General features: G+C 47.0%; 1 protein-coding gene across 2 annotated transcripts in view; it reads right to left on the bottom strand.

Annotated features, from left to right (window-relative positions):
• ADGB (androglobin) overlaps positions 1 to 25,048 on the bottom strand; it is a 2,161,023-nt gene that overhangs the window by 1,206,700 nt on the left and 929,275 nt on the right. For both annotated transcript variants that reach the window (XM_069606692.1, XM_069606693.1), the window contains one exon: positions 1,386 to 1,488. In XM_069606692.1, coding sequence (XP_069462793.1) covers positions 1,386 to 1,488 — 103 coding nt within the window. The remainder of the gene's footprint in view (positions 1 to 1,385; positions 1,489 to 25,048) is intronic.

The raw sequence follows: 25,048 nt of genomic DNA on the forward strand, positions 1-25,048 counted from the left end.
GTAGTGCTGAGCAAAGTGCAGAGACCTAGAGGCAAGTGCAAAGACTGGCGGGGGAGCCTGCGACCTGTGAGCCTCTGGAGGTGCACCAGGTGACCAGTCAGCAAAACTGAGCAGCGTTAGGGAAGAAAATGAGGAGGGAAGCAGGAGAGAAAAGAAAGGAGGTTAGCAGGGTAGAGGGAGAGAAAGAGGAAGAGAAGAGGAAGGTCTTGAGGAGTTTCTGGAACTTTTGCTATACATGGCTACATTCCTAGACACAGTGGACATTTCTGGCCATACTGTAATGTGTACATGCAATGGGCCGTGCTTACCTTTATATCGCTTTCCCAACAAGTAATCCTAATTAGTGATAATTGATCTCACACTCTTACTTCCAAACCAAAGAGGCTTCCGTAACAATGTAATTGAACCTAGTTTTAATCTAATTGATACACTTGTCCATCTGGTTTAAATCCTTTTAGATCCTGGAGGATGAAGGAACTGTGCTTCTATTGAGCCAAGACCACCTGTTTCTTATTTTCTGATTTCAACATTGCCTTAAATTATACCATTTATATTTTAGTGGCAAAAGTGTAATTTAAGATAAAGGACAAATAGAATTAGAAAAACAGCTTTTTTGTTGTGCATTACATATGTTTGGAAAATACGTGTTTTTAAAATAGGCTTCTAGTTTTAAGTGGTTCACATGGTGTCTTTTGAATGGGGCAGAGGTCAATGTTGATGCTATTCCTACTGTTATTTTAGGTGTGCATTTGTTCTTTTTTAAAGAATGAAAATCGGAGGTTTACTTTCGATGTTGTACTATTAAAGTTATGTGTACATTTTACATTTTCACATTCAATGTTGTCTGTTAAAATATTCTTTACTATTCTATAAATTGAATTCAAATCGAAATGTTTACATGGAATTTAATAGGATTCTTAGTTGTAGTCTGATAATGTGTCTGATTGTGTCATGAATTCCATCACTTTTTGAATCAAAGAAACATGCATATTTTACCACCAACATCCCTGGTTCAATTAATAAGTATCCATTAACATGAATTTCTCACAGGGGTTTGCCAAATTGTAACATACTGCTTTGCACTTGAATTAGTTCAACTTTGATCTGAAGGAAATTCAGCTATCGGTAAGAAATAATCATGTCTGCTTAGAAGAGGACATTCAACTGTGATAAAGCCATTTATATCTCAATGTGCAGCCAGGAGACTCCAAGCTAAAACCACTTAAAATGGAAGCTTAACACTGCTATAATGATTAAGAAAAATTGTACATTTTGAAACACATAAAGCTACAGCCACAGTACATTTATTGGACTTGAGTTTGTGTGTCCTTGATTTCTTTGTGCGTATGTGTGTGTGTATAAATATATATGTATATTTTACTTACATGCAATTTCTCCCCAGCGTGCCAATGCGGAAAAACAAACCAACAATTCAATCGGCTTCAAGTTGTCCACAAAGAGGTAGTAGGATCCGTGATCATCTGGACTCTATGGGACAGATACAAATCCCTTCATTATAGTAACAATTTAAAGTTTCAGATTCATAGTGCAAGGCTGCCAATATGATATAATAAGCACAAGTAGCAGCAGCTCACAAATTGGCAGGACTCTTATATTTAAAGATGACTGTAAAATTTCAGATCAAAACAGGAAGCTTTGTGATTCTGATGTTACATTTGCAAGACATTTGTTTAATGGTTATAACTGGATAGTTATAATTAAGCTGGTCACAGTGAACACTTTCTAAAGCATATAGTATTTGGGGATATTTATTGTGGACTGTGATACGTAATATGCAGCCAACTGATTTCCAGCACCCAAACACAATCCCAATATCAATGTTAGATGAATACACTAAACCTAGAAGAAGAAAAAACTAGGAAAAAGAAATATATCTCTAGTTTGGGCACAGCGTTCAATTGGTGTTACTTAGAAACAGTGATGAGTTTTGCACTATTGTACAGACGAATAACTGATATGGCGAAAACCAAATGTGCTATGTAGATGCATCAAAAGCTCTACTAGGCCGCACCGCAAAGAAAGGTATGAGGATGAAATCGGAGAGGTCAGTGGTGTCACCGCAAACTTGCGTCACACCCGCTCAAGTCCAGGAGCGGAGTCAAAGTATAAAATCAGGAACAAGGAATGTAAGAGTAAGCGCAGTCCCTAAATCTTCAATCACTCTAATGGAGCATAATTATGATTCTGCTTCTTTTTAGTGCTGATGACCATACAGCAATAAAGATTTTTTTTTTTAAAGTGACAATTTCAGTTGGGTCTGAAATTCATTATCATTGAGCAAAGTAAGTAGTGGCATAGACGGATGGGGCCTAAAGGACAAGGCCCACCCTATATTTCCCGGGGCCCAGCCTGTGACATTAAATACAGGGGAGGGGGAAGAGTGTGGAGTGGGAAGCTGCTACGTATACGAATTAACTGCAATACTGATCTCTGAGGAAAGAGTAAGAGCAAGGTCCCTTTCCACCCTGAACCTGGCATTTGACATTCTTTGACATTTTTAAATTTAACGGCCTTCAATTGGGGCAAAGGCCCTCCTTAAGGTGCACACATTGCTGCGTTTTTAAATGAAATTTAGACACTGTGTAGAGTATCTTGCCTGTCCACGATGAGTGTGGAGACGACAGAAACATGGTTGAAGCACTGTTGATGAGTATCCAAATAAAAATGTTTTCTTTCTTTCTCCTCACTAATTAGTTTTGGCTCACACAAAGTGGCATTAAGCCAAAACTGAAAAAAGAAAAAGCAACCCATTAAAGAATTGGGCCTCATTTACGGTGGGTAGGATTTTCAAAACCAAATCCTTCTAAAAAAAGGTTTCCCCCTCTGTGGCAATTCAGAAAGTCCCCCCAATTCCGAAAGAACCACTGACTGAGGTGGTATTTATGGCAGTATTTTAGAAACACAACCCCTCAATGCATTGTTTAAAAAAAATGGTCTCTACCCATTTGTATCTTCAACATGAAGGGGGAAATGATACTGACCAGTATTGATTCACACCTCTACTGTCCATTTTTTAAATGCACAATGGGTCAATTTTGACCCTTTTAAGCATTACATGAGTAAGGTGGTGAGATTAATTAATCTTTTATAACACGCTTATTAACGGGAACCATCTCTAAGGGCGGGAGCAGGATTCAAACCTGTGTTGCTCTGCATTGTTTTGCTTCCAAGACAAACGCGTTGGCTTGAGCTATCCTCCCAGCACTGAGATCGGGGTATCAGATATGCCTACATTCTCACCCTCTTACAATGGCCGAGTGAACTGTATTGAGGAGAAGTGCCCTTCTGTTGCCTCTTTGGAATTTTTACCCCCACCTATGAGGTGGCGGTAGAAATAGGGTGAAGTCCACCTGGAATACCACATGTGAACTGGTTAATGATAAATATGGCAATATTTGGTAAATGCACCCGGATCTACCATTACCACCCAATTTTAAATGAGTCCCTTAACATCGCCACTGTGATGTCATAGTGAATCGAAAAAAGAGGGGGGAAATGCAAAAGGAACAAATGCGATGGGATATCAAAAAGATTGAAAGGGAAAAGTGGAATGGCATAGTAATGTTGTAGTCATTTAGAAACATCTGTTTGGGCTCTTGCTTTGGGTACTGAAAACAATGTGGTGGCCGTCAATCACTCCTAGAAACATCCAGGAGTTGTCAAAATGTCTTGAAAACCTCATATCACAACTGTGCTAGAAACATCCAGTGGCAATTAACCGAAAATGTTAAGGTGATGAAGAATAGTCAGAGAGAACAAAGTATCCAGCAGAAGTAACATTATGTTAAGATATATTGTTTTTATTTATAATGGATATTATTTCCTCTGCAGGTCCTTTACAATTACATTCTCCTAGCAAAACTCAAAGATTAATGGAGGGACCTTGAAAATATTTGCAGTAAAAAGATCTATGAGAAGTGGTGGCCACTGAATAATGGATGCTGAGGTTCAGCCACTTTCATTACTCACCGGCGATGTAGATCGCTCCAGGTCTCATGTGGTATGCAGTCCCAGATAAAGGCCTGGATGACCTCTGATACTGCAGGCACCAGGTGACACTGGGGAACATTTGCCCACAGGAAGCCATGAGGGTTACTATTTAGATGCCATCAATGCTTTCACCATGAGAATTTTCACAGTGAGCCAAAAGCCAAGTAGTTATCTCAAAAGGCACAACACTAGAGCAAAGACAATATTGCGTCGATGTCTACACAGTGGGAAAGAAAATCTTAAGGGCTCTCAAAACAGGATGTCTTATTATTCAGCAATATTGTCTCTCAGAATTCTCAAAAAAGGTTAATCTGGGATCTTTCCAGGCCACTCACAGTCCAAGTTTGTAGTGTTGTGACGAATCCTTAGATGTCGTCACTTCTCCTCGAAGGGGAGCCCCTTTCCATGAGGCCAGGGAGGTGAGGGTTCTACCGGGTAGTCCCTCTGAGGGTGGTACAAAGCGGAAGGATCTCATGGGGAGAGACACCCCCTCTGGGGACAAGAACGACTATCTACGGAGAGCGCAGTATAAGCACCTTCAAACTACCCCTCATAATCCTACACCCACTGTGCCCTACAAGACCATACCCAATCGCCCCATGTACATGTGTAGGGCCATAGTTGTGACAACCATTGGGATGAAGAAGAGCAGGAAACTACCTAAGAAAGACCTGCTCAACAAGTACTGAGACGAGGAAGAGGTGCAAAGCAATGAAGAATGCCCTGCGGATCAAAGGTGAACTCTGTTGTCAATACGAGCATAGTATGAACACATTTGACATAAAAAGGGAGAAAGGATTTAGTATGAGGACAGTCTTCCCTGGAGGAGCCAGTAATCAAGCCATCCTTGGAGGAACTGCGAGCGTGGGAACCATTTGGCACAGAGAACAGAAGAGGCTGGTGACTCGAACACTGGAAAGAAGGCAGCGGCGTCCCTACCCGGTCCGACATGGATGCACCGACGGGAAAGCTGGCAAAGCAGAGGTCCAGGTGTGCAAGGAAGCTCGACTGTGTGGTTGAGTGAAGACACACATCCTGTGAAGAGGCTGTGGAGCCATCTGAGCATACCGGAGAGCGAGAGAAGACGCGGGAAGGCTGAAATAGAGGACAGAAGAGCCTGAGTCCAAACAGAGGACGCTGGTAAGAACCCTACAGGTACAAGGGTTGCTGGAACAGTTGGTGGGGCTGCAACAGCGTCATGGAGGACTATAGCCCCACAGAGCAGGGGTGAAGAGGGAACCCCTGGGGTAGAAATGAATGTTAAGAATGCTAAAAGAGAAACACAGGTCTGGGACCCACACCAACAAAAGAAGATCCATACACGTCATCTTCTTCATGGCAGTATCTCGTAGGAGAGTGAACCAGGCCTGCTAGAACAAAGTGATAGAGAAGCAAAGGTCTGGGACCCGCACCCACAAAAGAAGATCCATATATGTCATCTTCTCTGTGACAGTACCTGGCAGGAAAGTAAACCGGTCTTCCATATCTGAACAATAGAGAGACAAGGGTCGGGGATCCACACCCACAAGAAAAGAGAAGCAGAAGCCTGCTTTTGGCAGTACTTTGCAGGAGAGTGAACCACGTCAGCCAAAGGCTAGAGTCCGGGACCCTCAAAGTAAAAGCCTGACAGTGTTGAATTGTGGAACTAAAAGTGCAAAGGGACCAGGAGAAGGGAGTAATTCCCCCTGCTGGTGGTGAACTATAAAACCAAGTGGAAAGAGATCAGGGGAAGGGAGTCATTCCCCCTGGTTGTGTTGAACTGTGGAAACTGGATTCCAGGAGAACTGAGTGATTCTCCTGTTAGCCAAGGCCAGGAGAAGGGAGTCATTCCCTTTGGTTGTGTGAAACCAAGATAACTGGAGAAGGACTAATTCTCCAGGTTGCCAAAGCTGCAGGCCAATACGCCAGGGGAAGGGAGACGTTCCTCCTGGAATGAAGATACAGACGTTTTTGATACAGACTGTTACAAGATCGGCAATCCTTTTTTGAAATACGTGGACATGTGGAAGGGAGTCATTCCCCCGCATAAGGAACTTGTAAGACAAATCAAGACCGAGCTCTGATACCTAGTCCAGAAGAAGGGAGTCATTCTCCGGGACCAAGGGCATTGGCACAACCTTTAGTTCAGTTATAAGTGTGAGGGACAGAACTAGGGACTTTGGACACAGGACGGTGGACTTTTAAGTTTTAATGACATTCTGACAACCCCCCTAGTATTTTAGTTGAGGCAGGGAATCCCCTATTAGAGACTAATAAAAGTCTATAGCAAAAACGATGCCACATGCGTGACAATCTCCTCCTTCTGCACCCTTACAGTGTCCACACAGTACTTTCTTGATTTTACTGCTTTCATGACTCCTTCTGGCTTTTGTTTTGGTTGTAAGATCCTCCTTTAAGTTTCTGGTCTTGAATGGCAGTCACCAATTGGAGGACGCCGGATGTGACATCTGGCTCACCTTTTCATAGAAGCCCAGAGTCATAGCCCAACAATGGGTTGCTAGGCTGGTTTCACTGAGCTGTTCAATGGGGTGTTTTATAGAGGTCATGCCACCAACATCTCTCAGGGTTTTGGTCCTTTTACCTAACAACCCAGTTGTCCTCCTCTCCAGTCTTGCCTGGTGCTCACACCCAACAAATGATTTTCTTGCCACACTTTGTTCTCCACACTACTCTACCAATTCTCTTGAACCTTACTGTAAGGAATAATGGGCAAGACTCCGACATAATGGCATGTTTAGTGTTGATTCTAAACTTTTATTTGTCACAAAATAATAATGGGTTGGGAGAAATCCTATGTATCCCTAATATTAAGAGGGTTTTCCCTGCCTCAACAAAACTAAGGAACATCTGTGTTAGGATGTTAAACGAAAGAGCGTCCTCCATCCTGCATCCAAAACCCTAAACTCAGCCTTACCCGCTAAACTCAAAACAATGTGTGCAAGGAGAGTTTTGTAAGCTATACACTTTTTCAAAGTTCCAAACATAAAGGTCCAAGGTGCTAATACAGAAAGGAATTAAAGTTCCACAAGAGAAAGGGCTCTTTCCTTTCCTCATGTTTCTTCTGGATTTTCACTTTCTGTCCGGTACTTCAGGAAAAAAGGTCAAATAATGTTCCACCGTTTCAAACGGCTCTCCCCTTTGTGTCTCTTTCTTTATACAATATTTGACTTCACAGTTTCAAGGCAGACAACTTTTTCCTTGAGTTCCTCCACTTATTATGCTTCCAGGGTTTTAAAGAAAATAACTCTTTCCATTTGTGCCTTCTCCTTTCACCATCCAATATACTAATACAGTACTAGGCCATTCCAGGGGGAAAACATCTTCCCTTCAGTCTCTTTTAACCATACAGTATCTCAATTAACCTGAAAGGTGTATGGTTCTTTCTTTTTCCTTTGACTGTTGTTCTTTTTACCTCCAGTATACTCTCCTCCTAGGGTATTACAACGTTATTACTGAACCTTAAAAGGGGTATGGGTCTTCCCTTAGCATTCCCATGGCATTAGGAAAACGGCAGGAAAGTCTAATCTGGGTGTTTTGCAATTCGCTGTCATGCCCCCCCGTCTTCCGTCCACACTGCTCCTGCGTTCCCCTGTGTTGTGTTGCCTGCTTGTTGCCTCCTGTGTGCCTCCTTCTGTGTGAACCCTCCCCCTTGGATGCCTCCTTTTACCCTCACTCTCCCTTCTTGCCTCCTCGCACCCTCTATGGTGCTCTCAATCTCACCCATCTTCTCAAACTGCTATCCCTCTCACTAGGTCTGGAAGGAAAAGGTTAAAGAGGGATATTCTGGTCTCCAACCCAGGCCACCCTATCACTGATACCCACATCAGTACTTCCTCCAGGCAGACTCTAACCGACATCCTCTTTGTCATTCCCTCTCCAAACCTATGGACCACTCATATTGTCTCTGTTCTCTCTCCCTTCTCCTACTCTCCCATTAATGGTGGCACCCAGTGGGAGGTCCTTGTGGTGCTCTTCCATTCCTCCAAGACCATCATCAATGTCTATCTAAATGGTACCATCATGGGCCAGGGCTCTCAGCCCAATCTCCTCCTTCTTGATAGGCATCACCTGTATCTCATCAATTTCCTCCCTTCTCCTGCCACTCCTAACACCTCTCTGGCCCCTCTGCCACCTCATTCCTCCTCCGCTGCCGCCTCTCTGGCGCCCACCTGCTCCTCCGCTCTGGCCCCTATGCCACCTCTGTGTACTGCCTCTGGATCCCTGCTTCTGTCATTCCTACCTACGCAGGCCTACTCCTCCTTTGAATGCCTAGTCTGCAGGCTCTCCATCTCTCCTGGCCTCTCTCTGACTGTGGCCACCATCTACAGAGCACCTGGCCAAGTCACCCTCTTCCTCTCAGAATGGGCTGACCTATCTTCTACCCTGCTTGCCTCAATCTCCCAACTTCTCCTCCTCTGAGACCTCTACTTCCACCTCAATGCTTTGAATCCCTCCTATGGGCTTTTCCGAAACTCGCTCTCCCTTTCCATTCTAGTGAATGGTCCGACACATTCTGCTGAACACACCTAGGATGTTTGCATCTCCTCAGGCATCCCCCTCTCTAACCCTCTCACCACTCCATTCTCTTGGATTGACCACTTTCTGTTCTCCTCTCACCTGAAACTTCTTGCCCCTCAAGCAAAGCCTAACTCAGCACTGCCACCTTCCTTCTCGGTCAGTTGGCCCATGAAGCGAGTGTCAGTGGACGCCTTTGCCTGCACTTTCTCTGCCCCTCGTACTCCTGTGGCCAGGACCAAGAAGTTGAGGTAGAGGAGGTACCTACCTCTAGCACCAAGAGAGAATCATGGGTGTGGCAGTTCTTTACCACTGTTGATCATGTACCAAAGGCTGAAGCTACCGAAGTAAAATGCACTGAACTCAGTCGTGGACCACCTGGACAGTACTCCCACACGACCACATCCATGCAGCGCTGTGATGCTGGTACTGCATTGGAGGGACGAGCCTCCCTCTCCTTGTCCTGTAGTCCTTTTTCAAATGTGTTCTGTATTATTTTCTGCCCAGGAGTCCATGTGGGACTCCTGGCAGTGCAGCTCTTCCTATTCTTGGTTTGGTATACAGACCCTTGGGATACCCTTATGGCACCCATGGGAGGGGGTACAGCCTTGTGCCCCTAGTGTATGTTTTTGGGCACCTGTGTGTGGCCCACAGAGCAGGGTATGGGCTGGTGGCAGCTCTATGCTGAATTTGACAGGTGCTCTGAGTAGCCTCCATTTTTGGGGATACCCAGGCCCTGCCACTGGAATCAGTTGATTCCGTATAGGAAACAAGATGGCCCCTGTGGCCTCTTGCTTTCTATTGCCTGTTGCCTTGTTTTTCCCAAAGTCCTGGGAAGCCCTGACTCGGTCCCTTCCCCCTGACTGGTGTTGGGTGGAAGTTCCATATATGGTATTGTTGGGCAGTCCAGGCCAGACTGGCTGGAGCCTTCCCAGTGACTATATGTTGTGGGTAGACCCTGTGGGTGGGACCTGGGTGGAGTGGATGACCAATATACACTTCTTGTTATGGCTGTCTAGTTTCTGGAAGGTGACACAAAGACTGAGACAGCCCTGCCCGAAACTAAAATGAATGCAGTGTGTAGTGCTGAATGGCTGGGCACTTGTCCCAATACACATTCCTTGTTGTGGGTGTCTGAGAGGGGGGAGAATTGCCTGAATGCACTGTATGCCTCATTGGCTGCCTGATGTCATGACCCTTGCCCCTGGCCCTCACTGGCAAGTCAGCCTTCCAGTTAGGGCCAGGTCAAAGGCCTTAAAACCTCATCCAAGACTCTCTGAGTCAGTCCTGGCTCATAACCATCATGAAGACCAACATTAGAATGGGGCTATTTACTTGGGACTATTTAACTTGGGGGGGGTTCAGCCAACATGGAGGCAGACACATAGCTCAGTTACAAGGAACTGAGCTATGCGTTCTAGTCTTTTGGGTGTAGCAGTCCTGGCACTACTTTACCTGGACTACTTTGGGTGTGGTAGGCCTGGGACTATTTTACCTGGACTACTTTACCTGAGACTATTTAAACCACACCCAAACAGCAGAACATGCTTTGCGTTATTCTGCTGTGGGCAGGGTAACGCTCACTGTGTCCAGTTCTTTGATGCCAACTTACCTGAAACCAAGGACCTGCAGAGAGAGAAAGAACACTACGAAACTTACCTGGAACAGTATCCTGTCTTCAATCCATCGCCAACTTCAGTTCCACTCACCTGAAGGTACGAACTCCATCATCCGGCACCGTATGAATCCTGGAATACCATAACCTGGAAAGAGGAGAAAGAAAGACAGCATTGGTAAGCGTTTACTCACGTTTCCTTCTGAATGAAGAAAGCCACACAATTCTTACCTGGGTAGTCATCTCCTGGTCAGTATCATTGCTGGAACATTATGGCGCTTGGCGAGGAACATCGCAATCTGCAAGGGGAGAAAAGACACAGGTTAGCAATATAAAAGGCGAAACAGTGCCGCGCATCGCGCATTACTCACCGGTCAGCATCACACACACCGCGCTTTCGCCTACCGGCCTATGCTTATCTTCAAACCACATGACAACTCCAAAATACCTTTGCATACCTAAAAGGAAAGAAGCAAGACATTATTATTCGAACTAAGAGGAACATAATAACTGCATATAAAGACTGTAAAGCAGCAAACATACGGAGTCGCAGCAGGTCTGGATTCCCACAGGGGGCTTGCACCAGTGAAGTGACGTTGTCGCTACTTGCCCCCCACATCTACGCGCCCCTGCCACGAGGAGCAGGACGGAGAATCCACCTTCTACAATATTAAGGTGAGGAGAGGGCCCAAGGGGGAGGAAGGAGTTGAGGCCAAGGGAAGTGAGAAAACAAAGACAATCTGGTATTGAATCCAGCTCTCCTATACTGCAGACCCATCTTTAACCAGAGGCCTTACCAAGGGACCGGGAGAGGGTTTGAGAGTGCAAATCATCCAACCAGGGCTGGGTGGCGTCCCCGTGGATACCAGGTGAGCGCAACACCTGACTGCTGAATGCCCTGAGTGTTTGGTTGCCAGAGTGTGACCCAGCAGAATGAATGAGAGACAGAACAGTATATCCGGGGGCCTCTCACTGCTAGAAATCGTTCAGAAGCTGAAGTTGAAACTGATGCTTAACTTTGAAGCCCACCTGAAGAGGAAGAACTGCTTCTGCTGTGCTTGGCTAATGTGCACCAGCTGATCTTTGCCAAAGCTCCCTGGTAGACAGACCTACGAAAGGCTGCCGACCAGAGAAGGGGGCCGCTGAGGAGAATGAGGAGAAGCACCGGACAGCTGTCCACCGTCGCTGACCGCCGTCGCCGACCGGAGCCGCAGTGGTCCCTTTGCCTAAGAACATTTTGATCCAACGACTCCTTTGTTCATCCTCGTCAACCTCTTTCACCCTGCCATAGAAAGTGAAGGCCGCCACGACCGAGGAGAATCCGCTGGTGGGTTTCCTGCCACTCTAAGACCTCAGAGACCCCGAGGAAGCTACTGAAGTCAGCCGTGGTCCCGTCCTGTTCGCCAACGCAGGCGGGCCGATGCCTGTGCAGGGCCAAAGTTCTTCATTGACTCTTTGCGGCAATCATCATCAAGGTACACCGCACGCACAGCTTGCAGAAAGTTTTTCGACCAATCGTCAACAAGCACTGCAAGAACCGAAGCTGCTACTGTAACGACAGTGTTCACCCTTTTGCCTCGTGGGATCTCGACGATCCGTGGCTCCAGCCTTAAAGGGAGCCACTCAAGAAGGATTTGTCGATGACCCGACGTCGAACTCTGCTATTCCAGGTACATTGGGGTTGTAGAAATATTTAGAAGGAAAAAAGACTCTTGTGAACAATATATGGACTGTGCTTGTATGATATCTTTAGTTACAGGTTGCCCAGGTGGGGGGATCCTCATACAGAACTGTGCCTGGTGGTAGGGGCTCAGCATTCTGCCAATTGTTCTAACCAACTGCTTTCCTCCTATGTCTATTGTTGGTTCTCGTTATTACTTGGTTTGTGTGACATTTAAACTAAGTCCAGTTGATGCACTTTAATGAAATCTAATACTAAATGTGGTACCACGTACAACTGTGTATATATTTGCCCTTGTAGATTAACTGAGCACAAAGTGAGTTATTGTGATTGTGTATATAACCTTGACGCTTAATTATATAAAGACTGTTATCACTTACATAGTGTGTGGACATTCCTTTGTGGGTGCTTGGGGACTACACTGTACTTAAGAACCAGCCCGCATCACCTCCTGAGAGCTAGGCCTTGATTGCTCGCCCATGTTTACCCAATAGAGAATCTTGGCTGGGGTCCTCTGTGCCTCTCCTCTGCCATATAGAGAGCAGGAGTACAGACACCCCCCCTCCAGTCTTTACACTGGTGGCAGCGGTGGGATGCTAATGGTTTTAAGAATCAGTGTGTAACCTTGCCAAAATATCTACACTTTGTTAAATTGAGTTTTAGTTGTGTACAAGATAACTACATGTTATGTTATGTTACTTGGCATTTATATAGCGCCTTATATTTCATTGGTATGACCTCAAAGCGCTGGTAAGTTGAACGCCCTCGGGAACCATAGTTCAAGTTAGTGGAGAGAGATAGTGTTGTATGGCGCGTGGGTGCACCGGATGTGTATACAGCTGGTATAGTTGTTGGATGATAGCTGCATCCTAGTGATAGGTGTAGTGCTGAAGGTATCAGTTGGATGTGTGCAGTCAGGTGGGTGGACACACAGACTGGGTTTTGGCTGTGTTAGGCCTGAGGAATGCCTATGTGAGCAGCTAGGCCGGAATGTGCTCAGCTAGCTGCGTTTTATTAGGGTGATGAGGTGTCTATGGGGTCGTATTTGTAAGTGACCAGCTAGGCCAAATTATCAGGGGTATAGCTGTGTTCTAGTTGAATAATGGTGTATAGTGGAGAGTAAGCATAGTGGTGTGATAGGTGGTTATCTGTAAAAGCGCCTCAGACTTTGGATCAGGCTCGTGGACAGGACGGTGGGGACATACATAGCGACATACGGATATATAGCGACAGGGGTCGATAGAGGTTTATATGGGGACACAGGCATATATGGGGATACAGATATATAGCGACAGGGGTCGATACAGGTATATATGGGGATTACAAGCAATGGAATCTATTGCGAATGGTAAATTGACTCAGATGAGTTTAGAAGCTCTCCAGAGTGCTTGTGAAGCCAGGGACTTTGAGGATAAGTCTATGGCTGAGCTGATAGATGCCCTGGTGGACTACCAGACTGATTGTGAAGCTCTTGAAGGGGGGGATGCAGCCCTTGAGGGCCCTACCCCTGGGGTGTTGTTGAATCTGATACTGGGAATGCCACCACTCCTGCTGCCTCTGTTCCGACCTCCAGCAATGTTTCTTCAGGGAATGCCTTGGAACTTGAGTTATCAAGGATGAAGTTATCCTTTGAATACAAAAAGTTGGAAATGGAAGCTGAGCTTAAGAGGAGTTGGCACAGCAAGCAATCCTTAAAGCCAGGGATCTGGAACTAAAGGACAAGGACCTCAAAATAAAAAAAAAACAAGGACACTGAATGTCAGAAAATCCAGCTCGAGAAAGCTAGAGTGGAGACTTGAGCAAAACCAGTTGAGTGTGTCAGGTCCCCAGTCACCAAGTATATGAAATAAATGGTTGGTGTGTATGCAGAGGGTTCTGATATCCTCCAATGGATTGAAGTGTTTGAGATGGCTTGTGGAATCCATGATGTTGACAAGAGAGATTGGGCTAAGTGTTTGTTAAGGAGAGTGCCTCAGACTGGATATGACTGTATTCTGAAACTGAGTGTGGAAGAAAGGGGTCAGAATGAGTGCGTGAAGTCTGCTTTGATTGCCAAGTTTGGCAAGATGCCTACTCAATACCTCAAAAGGTTCAGAGAATTTAAGAAAAGAGATAATGTGTCTTGGATTGACTGGGTGAGTGCTGCACAAATGAACATGATGGGGTGGATTGATGGTTACAAAGTGAAAACGTTTGTTGAATTATCGCACCTTTTATTTTTTGAGCATTTTTCTGAAGCCTGTTTACCAGAGCTGTGTCAGTATGACTCCAAGTGTGACTCCAAGTGTAAAAATAAGGCACTTGGAGTCCTGGCTACTGGCGACAATCCCACAGAACACCTATATGTTTTTGAGAAGTGTCCTCTTGAATGGTCAGCCTTCTACTGTTTTGAGACACACTGGGGCGAGCATGACAGTGGTGGACAGGACCCTGCTGAAGCCAGAGGACTATGTAGGTGCTCCTCTGAGAACTACCAGGTTAGCTGGGGGGCCTCCCAAATTATCTCCTGTAGCCTTAGTCACACTCATGATTGGAGACAAGACAGCAAAGCTTCCTGTTCTGGTTCAGGACAATGTCCCTGCTAACAGTTTGTTAGGCAATGATCTAGTAGAGTTGGGGTTGATCTCTGATGGTCTACCGATAACTGCTGCTGCCGTCACTAGGTCACAGGTGACACCGGCTCTGACTAAGAGTCAGGTACCCAAGCCAAAGGCGAGGCCTAAGGCAAGGAGGAGGAACAAGAAGGCTACCTCTGTGACGGGAGCTCCTTCTCCTCCTGCTGCCCCTGCAGCACCCATTGGCATTCATGCTCCGGGTGGGTTGGATCCAGTGGTAAACCCAAAATCAACTCCTGAGGGAGAAGAGGCAGAAGACCCTCCTGCAGGAGAGGTGCTCATCCTGGAGGACCACCCCGACCTTCAATGCCTGTTGGCTGAATTGGGACACTCCGGGCGCATGTCTGCAACGGTCAGAGAGAGTGCCACTCTCTCGAGGGTCTGAGGAAACAAGCCCTGTCCCAGGTGCAGTGAGAAGTGCCTAGGACATTCCGGATATATTGGGAGGGTGAGCTCCTTGTTAGTGAGCCCACTAAGCCTGAACCTGGTGCCCTCAAGAGGTTGGTGGTACCCCACGTTTACAGGCCTTTCCTACTGCAGTTGGCGCATGAGATGCCCTTGGCTGGTCATCTTGGGACCAAGAAGACAAAGCAAAGGCTCTCTGCCCATTTCTACTGGCCCCGGATGGGAGTGGAAGTGGAGTCCCACTGCAGGACTTGCCCGACTTGTCAGTTGTCTGGCAAGACTGGAGGCAGTGTCATTGCCCCACTGCAGCCGTTGCCGGTCCCCTTGACCCTCCCACTTCAGGTGGACATCGGTTCATCCAGGTCTTGGTTGATTATGCCACCAGGTACCTTGAGGCTATACCCCTTCGAACTGTTACTGCCAAGGTGGTTACCAGGGCTCTCCTGGGCATTTTCACCCGTGGTGGATTCCCTAAGGAAGTTGTCTCTGGCAGAGGATCCAACTCCATGCCGAGTTACATGAAATCCATGTGGAAAGAGTGCAGAGTAACCTACAAGTTCTCCACCTCTTACCATCCCCAGACCAATGGTCTGGCCAAGAGATTTAACCAAACTCTCAAGGGCATGCTAGGTGCTTCGGAAGAGCCCCTAAGGAGGAAATGGGATCTCCTCCTGCCATGCCTGCTGTTCGCTTACCGAGAGGTACCTCAAGAAGGTGCTGGTTTCAGCCCCTTTGAGTTACTCTTTGGCCATCCAGTGAGGGGGCCCCTTGCCTAGATCAGAGAAGGTTTGGAAGCCACCCCTCCAGGTCCTGCCATGCAAGTGGCGAACTATGTGTTAGGCCTCAGACGGAGGATGACACAAATGATGGGTCAGGCGACAGCGAATCTCAAGGCCAGCCAGGAATTGAACAAATACTGGCATGACCTTAAAGCCTTGCAAGTGGATTGGACTCCAGGACAGGAGATCCTTGTGATGGAGCCGACCAAGCCTCGAGCTTTGGCAGATAAATGGACTGGACCCATCAGGATCATCTCCAAGATGGGCAAAGTCAATTATCTGGTTGACATGGGAGTCCCTGGGGTAGCCCCTCAGGTATGCCATGTTAACAGGCTCAAGCCTTTCCATAGGCGAGCCAAAGTCTCATGTCTCTTGCTGGCTTCAGAGCAAGAAGTGGATGAGAGTGAGCCCCTTCCCGATTTGCTGCATAGCAACCCTCAGGAACGCTCAGTGGAGGGAGTGCATCTCTCTCCAGATCGGACGACAGAACAGCAGAGGGCCTGCAGGGCTTTGCTTCGGCAGTATGCCTCTCTGTTCTCACTAACACCAGGCCTTAAACCGTGGGGTAGGCACGAAATTGACTCTGATGACAGTGTGCCTGTCAAAAGCAGGTGCTACCATATGTCAGAGGTCGCCAAGATGTTGGATATGGGCGTTATTGAACCCTCAACCAGTCCCTGGTCCAGTCCAGTTGTCCTTGTCCAGTTGTCCTTGTCCCCAAGGCAAGTTCCCAGGCAGGTACCAAGGATCGGAGGTTCTGTGTGGACTACAGAGGAGTCAATGACGTCACCAAAACTGACGCGCACCCATTGCCCAGGGCTGATGAGCTCGTGGACACCATAGGTGCTGCCAAATTTGTGACCACATTTGACCTTACCTCAGGCTATTGGTAAATAGCTCTGACGGACCATGCCCAGGAAAAGACTGCATTCTCAACATCTGAGCGGCTCTACCAGTTTAGGGTCATGCCTTTTGGTTTGAAAAATGCACCTGCCACTTTCCAACATTTAGTCAATCATGCACTCAGTGGGCTGGAGGCCTTTTGTGTGGCCTACTTAGACAACATCGCTGTCTACAGTTCCACTTGGGAGGAGCATTTGACTCACTTGGATGAAGTGTTGCAGGTCTTGAAAAGGGCTAACCTCAGTATCAAGGCAACCAAGTGCCAGATAGCTCAGGGGAAAGTCACTTATCTTGGTCATGAGGTAGGAGGGGGTCAAATCCAACCTCTCCCCAATAAAGTACAGGATGTACATGACTGGGAGACTCCCACTACTCAAACCCAAGTGAGAGCCTTTCTGGGCCTCACTGGGTATTATCGTAACTTCATGGCGGACTATGGAACCATAGCTGACCCTCTGACAGCTCTGACTTTGCCCAAACAACCAAGGAAGGTTAATTGGACAGAACACTGTCAGTGGGCCTTTATTGGCTTGAGGGAAAGTCTGTGTAGGGCACTTGTGTTGTGTGCGACTGATTACCGCAAATCCTTTATCGTCCAGACGATTGCCTGCAACACCGTAATTGAAGCGGTCGTGTCCAAGTTGGATGACAAAGGGAGGGAACATCCGATCATATTCATCAGTACTCAAGGGTAGAGAACTTAGGTGGGCTACTGTTGAAAAGGAATGTTTCAGTATAGTTTGGAGCCTTAGGCGTTTTAGGCCCTACCTTACAGGGTCTACCTTCAAGGTCCAAACAGACTATAAGCCCCTGAAGTGGCTTATGCAGATAAAGGGTGAAACCAGAAACTGCTCAGGTGGTCCATTAGCCTGCAAGGGGTAGGCTTCACCATAGAGCATAGACCTGGGAAGAGTCACGATAATGCAGATGCCTTTCCAGAAGGTATGTTGACCGTCTGGATGAGAGCGTCAATCTCGTGGGAGATTAGATGCCCTAACCTCAGTCTGGAGGTGGGGGGACAACTGTGATGCTGGAAATGCATTGGAGAGACAGGGCCTCACTGTACTTGTCCTGTAGTCCTTTTTCATATGTGTTCTGAATTGTTTTCTGCCCAGGAGTCCATGTGGGACTCCTGGCAGTGCAGCTCTTCCTATTTTTGGTTTGGTGTACAGACCCTTGGGATACCCTTATGGCACCCATGGGTGGTGGTACAATCCTGTGCCCCTTGTGTATGTTTTTGGGCACCTGTGTGTGGTCCACAGAGCAGGGTATGGGCTGGTGGCAGCTCCATGCTGAATTTGACAGGTGCTCGGAGTATCCTCAATTTTTGGGGATACCCAGGCCCTGCGATTGGAATCAGTTGATTCCTGATAGGAAACAAGATGGCCCTACATATATTCCATCCATTCCATCCACCCCATTCATCCATTCTATCACTTCATCCATTTGATCCGTTCTGTCAATTCTGTCTATTCTATCCAATTTATCCATTCTATGCATTTCATCCATTCCATCCGTTCCATCCATCCATCCATCCATCCATCCATCCGTCCATCCATCCATCCGTCCATTTCATCCATCCGTTTCATCCATCCATCTGTTCCATCTAATTCCATCCACACCATCCATTCCATCTATAAATTCCATATAGATATATTCCATCCATTCCATAAGTTGCATTCATCAATTCCCTATCATTCCACATGCATCCATACCAATAATTCCATCCATTAGTTCTGCATGCGTCCATCCACTCCATCCATTCCATCTATCCCTTCTATCTGTCCGTCTTATTGATCAAATCCATCCTTCCATTCCGTCCATCATCCCTTCCACCTATAGCTTCCATCTATCTGTCTTTTCCATCTATTACATCCATCCATTCCATTCCATCTATTCCATCCATCCATTGATCCATCATTCTATCCATCCATTCCATATATCCATTCCATCCACCCATCCATTCTATCCATCAGTTATATTAATTTCATCTATTCACTCTATTTCATCCATTCTATCAATTCCATATACATATCGTCCATTCATTTCACATGCATCCATTCATTTTACATGTGTCCATTCATTCCATCCTTTTCATCTATTCAATCTGTTAATCCCTCCATCATTCCTTACATCCATCTCTTCCATCCGTACACAACATCCATTCTGTCCATCCATTTCGCTAGGCCATTCCCTCCACCATTCCATCCATCCATCCATCCATCCATCCTATCCTACCCTATCCTATCCTGTGGGTAGGATCAGAGGTCATTGTTCAGAGTTCATAAATGGTTGTCTATAGCCGAATCAGAGAGGGTATTCATTGAAAACATGGTAGAGAGTTCCATTGTGTATTTAATCATTGGGTTGTTGGGAGTTCAGATATATCTTTAAGGTTGTTGTTGGTCTTATGGAAAGAGCCATGTTTATAGTAATTTCCGGAATGTCAAATAGTCTTGGGTGTGTTGGATGTGTGGTGGAAGCGAGTTCCATAGAGTCGGTGCCAATTCTGAGAAAGAGGATCCTCCGATCCTTACGGAGTTAGTTGTTGGGATCACTAAAAGGAGGGCAGAGCTTGATCTTAGGGTACGGGGTGGGAGGTAAGGTTTTACCTTATTTTGCAGGTATAGAGGGCCGGTCTTGTGCACTGCACGATGAGTGATGCACAGGGTCTTGAAAGTGGCCCTTCATCCAACTGGGAGCCACTGAAGGGTTCTGAGAGCTGGAGAGGTGTGGTCTCTTGGACACGGGGTGAGGAACATTTTAGCAGCAGCGTTTTGCACTCTTTGGAGTTTATTAAGGTGGTATGCGGGGACTCCTAGGTAAAGGGAGTTGGCATAGTCCAGTCTCGACATAACAATAGACATAACAGCTGTGAGTCTGTTCGGGAAGGAGAGGAACAGAAAAATGCGCCTGAGAATTTTGAGGGTGGTAGTGACAAGATTTAGAAATGTTATTGATCTGTCGGCAGAGGGTTAGGCCAGAGTCCATAGTGCATCCAAGGTTTTTTACTTGACGGAGGGTGTGGGTAGTCATATAGAAGTTGAATAGGAGAACTGATAGGCATGAGCCATGCGGTACCCCAGTATTAACTCGGTGGGCGCCCGAGACAAAAGGGGAGAGGAGGGTTATTTGTTTCCTGTTGTTGAGGAACGAGGCGATCCATTTGAGAGCGGTTCCACGGATTCCTAGGGAGTGCAGGCGGTCAAGGAGGATTGAGTGGTTAAACGTGTCGAATGCTGCAGACACGTCGAGGAGAATTAGTGCAGCGCATCCTGCAGAGCCTGCAGTGATCTTAAGATCGTGCCAGATTGAGGCCAGAGTGGTTTTGGTTCCATGTCGCGGTCTAAAGCCTGATTGGGCGGGGTCAAGGTTGTTGGATTCGACAAAGGCGTTTAGTTGGGAGTATGCTGTTCGTCGATGAGTTTTGCAAGGAATCTGGTGTTCGAGATGGGACGGTAAGTTTTGGGGTCAAGGGATGTTTTTTTTAATAAAAGGCTCGATATGTGCAATTTTGAAGGCATCGGGAAAGATTCCAGAGCTGAGGGAGTCATTTAGGAAGGTTCTTGCATGCTCTCCAGCGCAGGTGGACGAGAATATTTCTTTTAGGACTGAGGCAGGGCAGGGTTCTAGGGGGGAACCAGAAGGTTTGCGAGCAGATAGAAGGTCAAGAAATTCTGTGGAGTTCTTTGCTGCGGTTTCCACAGTTGAGAATTCAATTGTTGTAGTGGGCTTTTTTGGCTTTCCGGATTTCTGCTTTGTAGTTGTGATGATGCAAGGCAAAAGTGGATCTGCTGAGACTGTTTTTTTCTGCTCGCCATTTACGTTTCAGGAAATTATTTAGTTTTTTGGCATACCTCAGTTCAGGAGTAAACCATTTGGGAAGTGGTCTGAGGCATGAGGAAGAGGGGTGCGAGGGGGTGAGCGGAATTAGTGAGTCATTGAGCCATGAGTCGAAGGAGTCGATGGTTAGAGATCTGTCAGGAGAGGGGTGTTGTGGGGGGGTCTGAGAAGCAGGGCTTCGGCTAGGTCAGGGATGATCTTAAGTTTGTTCCAACATTTGCGGTGAAGGGGGGAGGCGGGTTGGGGGTAGGGGCAGATGTCAGGTTTGATAGGAGCAAGCGGATTATCTTCTATGTCTGATATCTCAATGTCCACCTCCCCTTTCTCCTCACCTGTCTCTTCAGGGAAGAGTTCTCGTCTGGAGGTCTTGTTCTTGGGTCTTTTCTTCTTTGTGAAGAGATACGTCCGTCAGCGGGAAGAAGCCACCCTGATTCCCTGATAAACAGGGAAGCAGCCGGCTCCTGTCCCGCAGGAACCAATACGAGAGGAAAAAAGCAGCCGCTTAAAAAAACCTCTCTACGGATGCAGCTGGAACTGATGCCGTTCAGGAAGCGATGACAAATGTCGTCCGGAATTGCAGGTAAGACGAGCAGGAGCAGCAGATACCCTCGGAGATGAAGGTAAGTTCCTCAATGCCGCTGAGGACCGGAGAAGTCCGGATTGCAGAATAGCTGGTACTGAGCAAGGAGCAGTGCAAAGGACTAGTGGAAAATTAGGAACTGCTGAAGGACTGTAAAGGAAGCACCGACAGGGACCAGGGAAGCGGTCCGGGAGAAAAGAAGGAAGAGGGAGACCCAATACGGTGCGGGAACCGTAAGGACAGGGATATCAAAGGTGGAGAAGGGAGGAGGGGATTGCACGGAGGGAAGAATCCGCGCGAGGAAACAGCGGAAAAAACAAAAGGTACGGAGCAAGGTAAGAAGTAGCACGGCAACAAAGCGAAAGTAAAACAAAGTTGCAACGCACAGAGCCCAGAGAAGGGCGTGGCTAAATACGGAAAAAGAAAACAAGAGAAAAGACTAGACCGTCAAACCAGGAAGTGAAAGAAAAACACGGGACAGTCTAATGGCACCGCCAACGCCAAGCCTTCCATAGCTGTCATGATCTCTGCTTCCAAAAGGTCAGGGTTTTCCCAACTCCCTTGGAAGCAGATCCATAACCCAGGTTCCGAGTGCCAACCAGTCCCAATTGGGACCTTTTGGACCCAGTCCTGGCGCCAGTGGCACCAGGCTCATAAATATGCCCAGTCCCAGCGCTGGAAGCGCCGGGCTCATAATGCTTGGGTGGACTTACCTTCAGCAGACCATGCTGCTTACTTGCCTGCCAGTTGAGCCTCTGATCCTCTTCTGTTTGGAACTACTTTTCCTGTTGGGTAGGGCTGGAGCCACTCCCTAGATTCAGAACACTGGAACTCTTCTGGAAGGCAGGAACTCTTTTCTTACCAGGAACTCTTTTCTTACTTAGGCGTGGCTGTGGAAGGAGACACCTAAGCACTACAGGAGGATATTTAAACCACACCCGGTGGATGAATCTTGCTTTGCGTTATTCTGCAACCTCTGCAGCAGAACGCTCATCGTGTCTTCTGCATCCGGTCCTGGGCCTAAGGAAAAAGGCTTACCATCCTGAATCCAGTCTTCAGCAACACCTATAAAGACAAGAAAGAACAGGTTAGCATTCCGGCATCTGAAAGGCAAAGGCTTACCATCCTGAATCCAGTCTTCAGCAACACCTATAAAGACAAGAAAGAACAGGTTAGCATTCCGGCATCTGAAAGGCAAAGGCTTACCTACTCTTCGTACGCTCCGGAGGCCTTCGGCGCTGCATCCCGCATCTGAAAGACAAAACAAGGTGCGTTTAAAGACATTGGGGAACTTTAATACTCACGTGCCATTACTCCTTTCCACATCTAATCCAGTGGGTATTCCGGCACCCTGCAGCCGCTCCGAACTCGTACCTGCAAAATAAAAAGACAGTTAGAGCGCATAGTGAAGCAGGCAACAAGCGCTTACTTACGTGCTTCCAGGCGCTTCTATTCATCACACGGGCTCCATCTTCAACTCACTTCAGCCCGTCATCCGCCATCGCCCGAACCCTGCAAAACAAGAGACATCATTACTAAAGACTTTAAAGACATTTGAATGACTCGAAACTTACCGTTCGTGCAGTAAACGACGGACAGCAGTCCTCTGAAGTCAAGAGGCCTGCGCTACCTATCCAGTGAAGAAACTGGTTACAGCACCCTGCCCCGAGGCAGATGGAGAGCTCGGCATTCACTTACCTAAGGTGAGAGCGTTAACCTTTGGGGGTCTACAGGAGAGGAGAAGAGGAAAGAGATAGGGACACCCCAATAACCCCAGTTCATTAACCCCATATTTTCTATCTGCAGACATCTTACTCTACACGTCAGGCATACAGTGCACAGAGGTCCAGCCCAAAGAGCCAACCGGGTGCTACACATCACCTTTGAAGATACGGTAGTCGCCCAGTCAAGACCGGCGCCTCTGCGAGAATCAGGTGAGCGTTACAGAACGCAAAGCCTACCGCAAAACTCTCGCCCAGGCGCTATGGAAACCTCGGATACTGACCCCCTAGCCCGGTTACTTGGGGAACTAAGGGCAGAAGTGCATGCAGCTCGTCAGGAAACGAATGCTCTAAGAAGGGAACTAATTATTTCCAAGGAGAGAACAGACAATCTTGCTAGACAAGTGCTACAGTCACAAGCCGGACAGACCCCGTTACCCGCATCAGGGGCAAATCTTCCTTCAACATCCTCTATGAATCCAGTGCAGATCAACCTACCTGGGAATGTACCTCTGGCTCCGCCCGAACGATTTTCTGGTGACCCAAAGAGGTTTGCAGTATTTATCAATCAGTGCCGGTTGCACTTCTTATGCCGGCCAGCATCCTTTCCAACTGATCAAGCAAAAGTAGCTTTTGTACTTTCGTACCTTAGTGGCAATGCGGCAGACTGGTCGATCCCTCTAGTTAATCAAGATGATCCGGTTCTCCATGATTTTCAAGCCTTTCAGCTTAGTATGGAAAAACTGTTCGCAAGACATTCACAGGGGCAGGCCTTGGACAATGAGCTTCTTTCGTTGCGACAGGGTAATCAAGACCTTTTGGCTTATATTGCATCTTTCAATAGACTAATAGTGGAAACTCAATGGCCTGAGGACAAAAGGATTACGCTGTTTTATAGAGGTCTACGTGGAGAGCTCAAAGACGTTTTAGCCCAAGTAGTGAATCCCCCACAATACTGTTCGGATTATATAGACTTGGTCGTTCAAATAGATCACAGGCTGCAGAACAGGAAGGCCGATCGTTCCAAGTTTGATGCTCGAGTATTTTCCAAACCGCCAACTCCTTCCAAAGGAGTAGACTCCGGGGAACCCATGCAAATAGGGGGTCTGAAAGGTCCTCTAACACAAAGGGAGCGGGAAAGGAGGAAACAGTTGCAATTATGCCTATATTGCGGAAACTCAGGGCACTTTCTTCGAGACTGTCCGGTGAAACCTGCCAAGAAGGCAGTAGGAGCTGCAGTTACCAAAGTTACAAACTCTGAGCAGGGAAACGACCTCGCCCGACAAGAATAGAGGTCCTCTTGCCGAGCGTGAAAACCAGTTCCGTGACCTCGCATTTCGTGATACCTATGGTCCTCATTAGCCTTGATAATCCGGATCGATTACATGCAATTGAAGCTTACGTCGACAGCGGTGCCATCGGCAATTATGTGGATCATGAAATGGTTTTGAGGATGAATCTAACTCTTTGTCCCAAGGCTGTAAAGGACGTCATTACTACGGTGGATGGTACGGAGATAGCCTCCGGGCCAGTAACGCATACCACTCAAGAGGTGACGCTAGTAAGTCAAGATGGACACCATGAGAAGATCGTGTTCGATGTGATCAAGGCCCCTCAGTTTCAGATTATTCTAGGAATACCTTGGTTAGAGAAACACAATCCTCTGATCGATTGGCGAGCAAGAACGGTCCAGTTTCCAGAATGTGTCTCTATTTGTCACCCTCCACCTGGTGTTGCACTGGCCGCAATTTCTTCAGAGACTCCCCAGTTACCTCCCGAATACCAAGATGTTTTCCGGAAGGATCAGGCTAACTCTCTACCTCCTCATAGGTCTTATGACTGCCAGATAGACCTGATACCTGGATCTACTCCTCCTTGTAGTAGAATTTATGCCCTCACCGAGCCTGAGAACCTTCACCTTCGACAATACCTGGATCAATACCTGGCAAATGGGTTTATTCGTCCTTCCAAGTCCCCTGCTTCTTCAGCTTTGTTCTTCGTTCCAAAAAAGGAAGGAGACCTTAGAACTTGTATCGATTATCGCTCCCTGAACCAGATCACCGTTAAGAATAGATATCCGTTACCTTTGATCCCTGAACTCCTGGACCAAGTCAGAAAAGCATGCATATATACAAAGCTGGATCTTAGAGGAGCTTACCACTTGGTACGAGTAAAAGAGGGCGATGAATGGAAGACGGGCTTCCGCACCAAGTATGGGCTATTTGAATATCAGGTCATGCCCTTCGGACTTTGCAATGCCCCGGCCGCCTTTCAATATTTTATGAACGATGTCCTCAGAGAGCTCATAGATGTATGTGTTGTTGTTTACATTGACGACATCCTCGTTTATTCTTCATCGGAATCTGAACATCGGAAACAC

The sequence above is a fragment of the Ambystoma mexicanum genome, chromosome 4p (assembly GCF_040938575.1).
Source record: "Ambystoma mexicanum isolate Mex_15411 chromosome 4p, UKY_AmexF1_1, whole genome shotgun sequence".
Lineage (NCBI taxonomy): Eukaryota > Metazoa > Chordata > Amphibia > Caudata > Ambystomatidae > Ambystoma > Ambystoma mexicanum.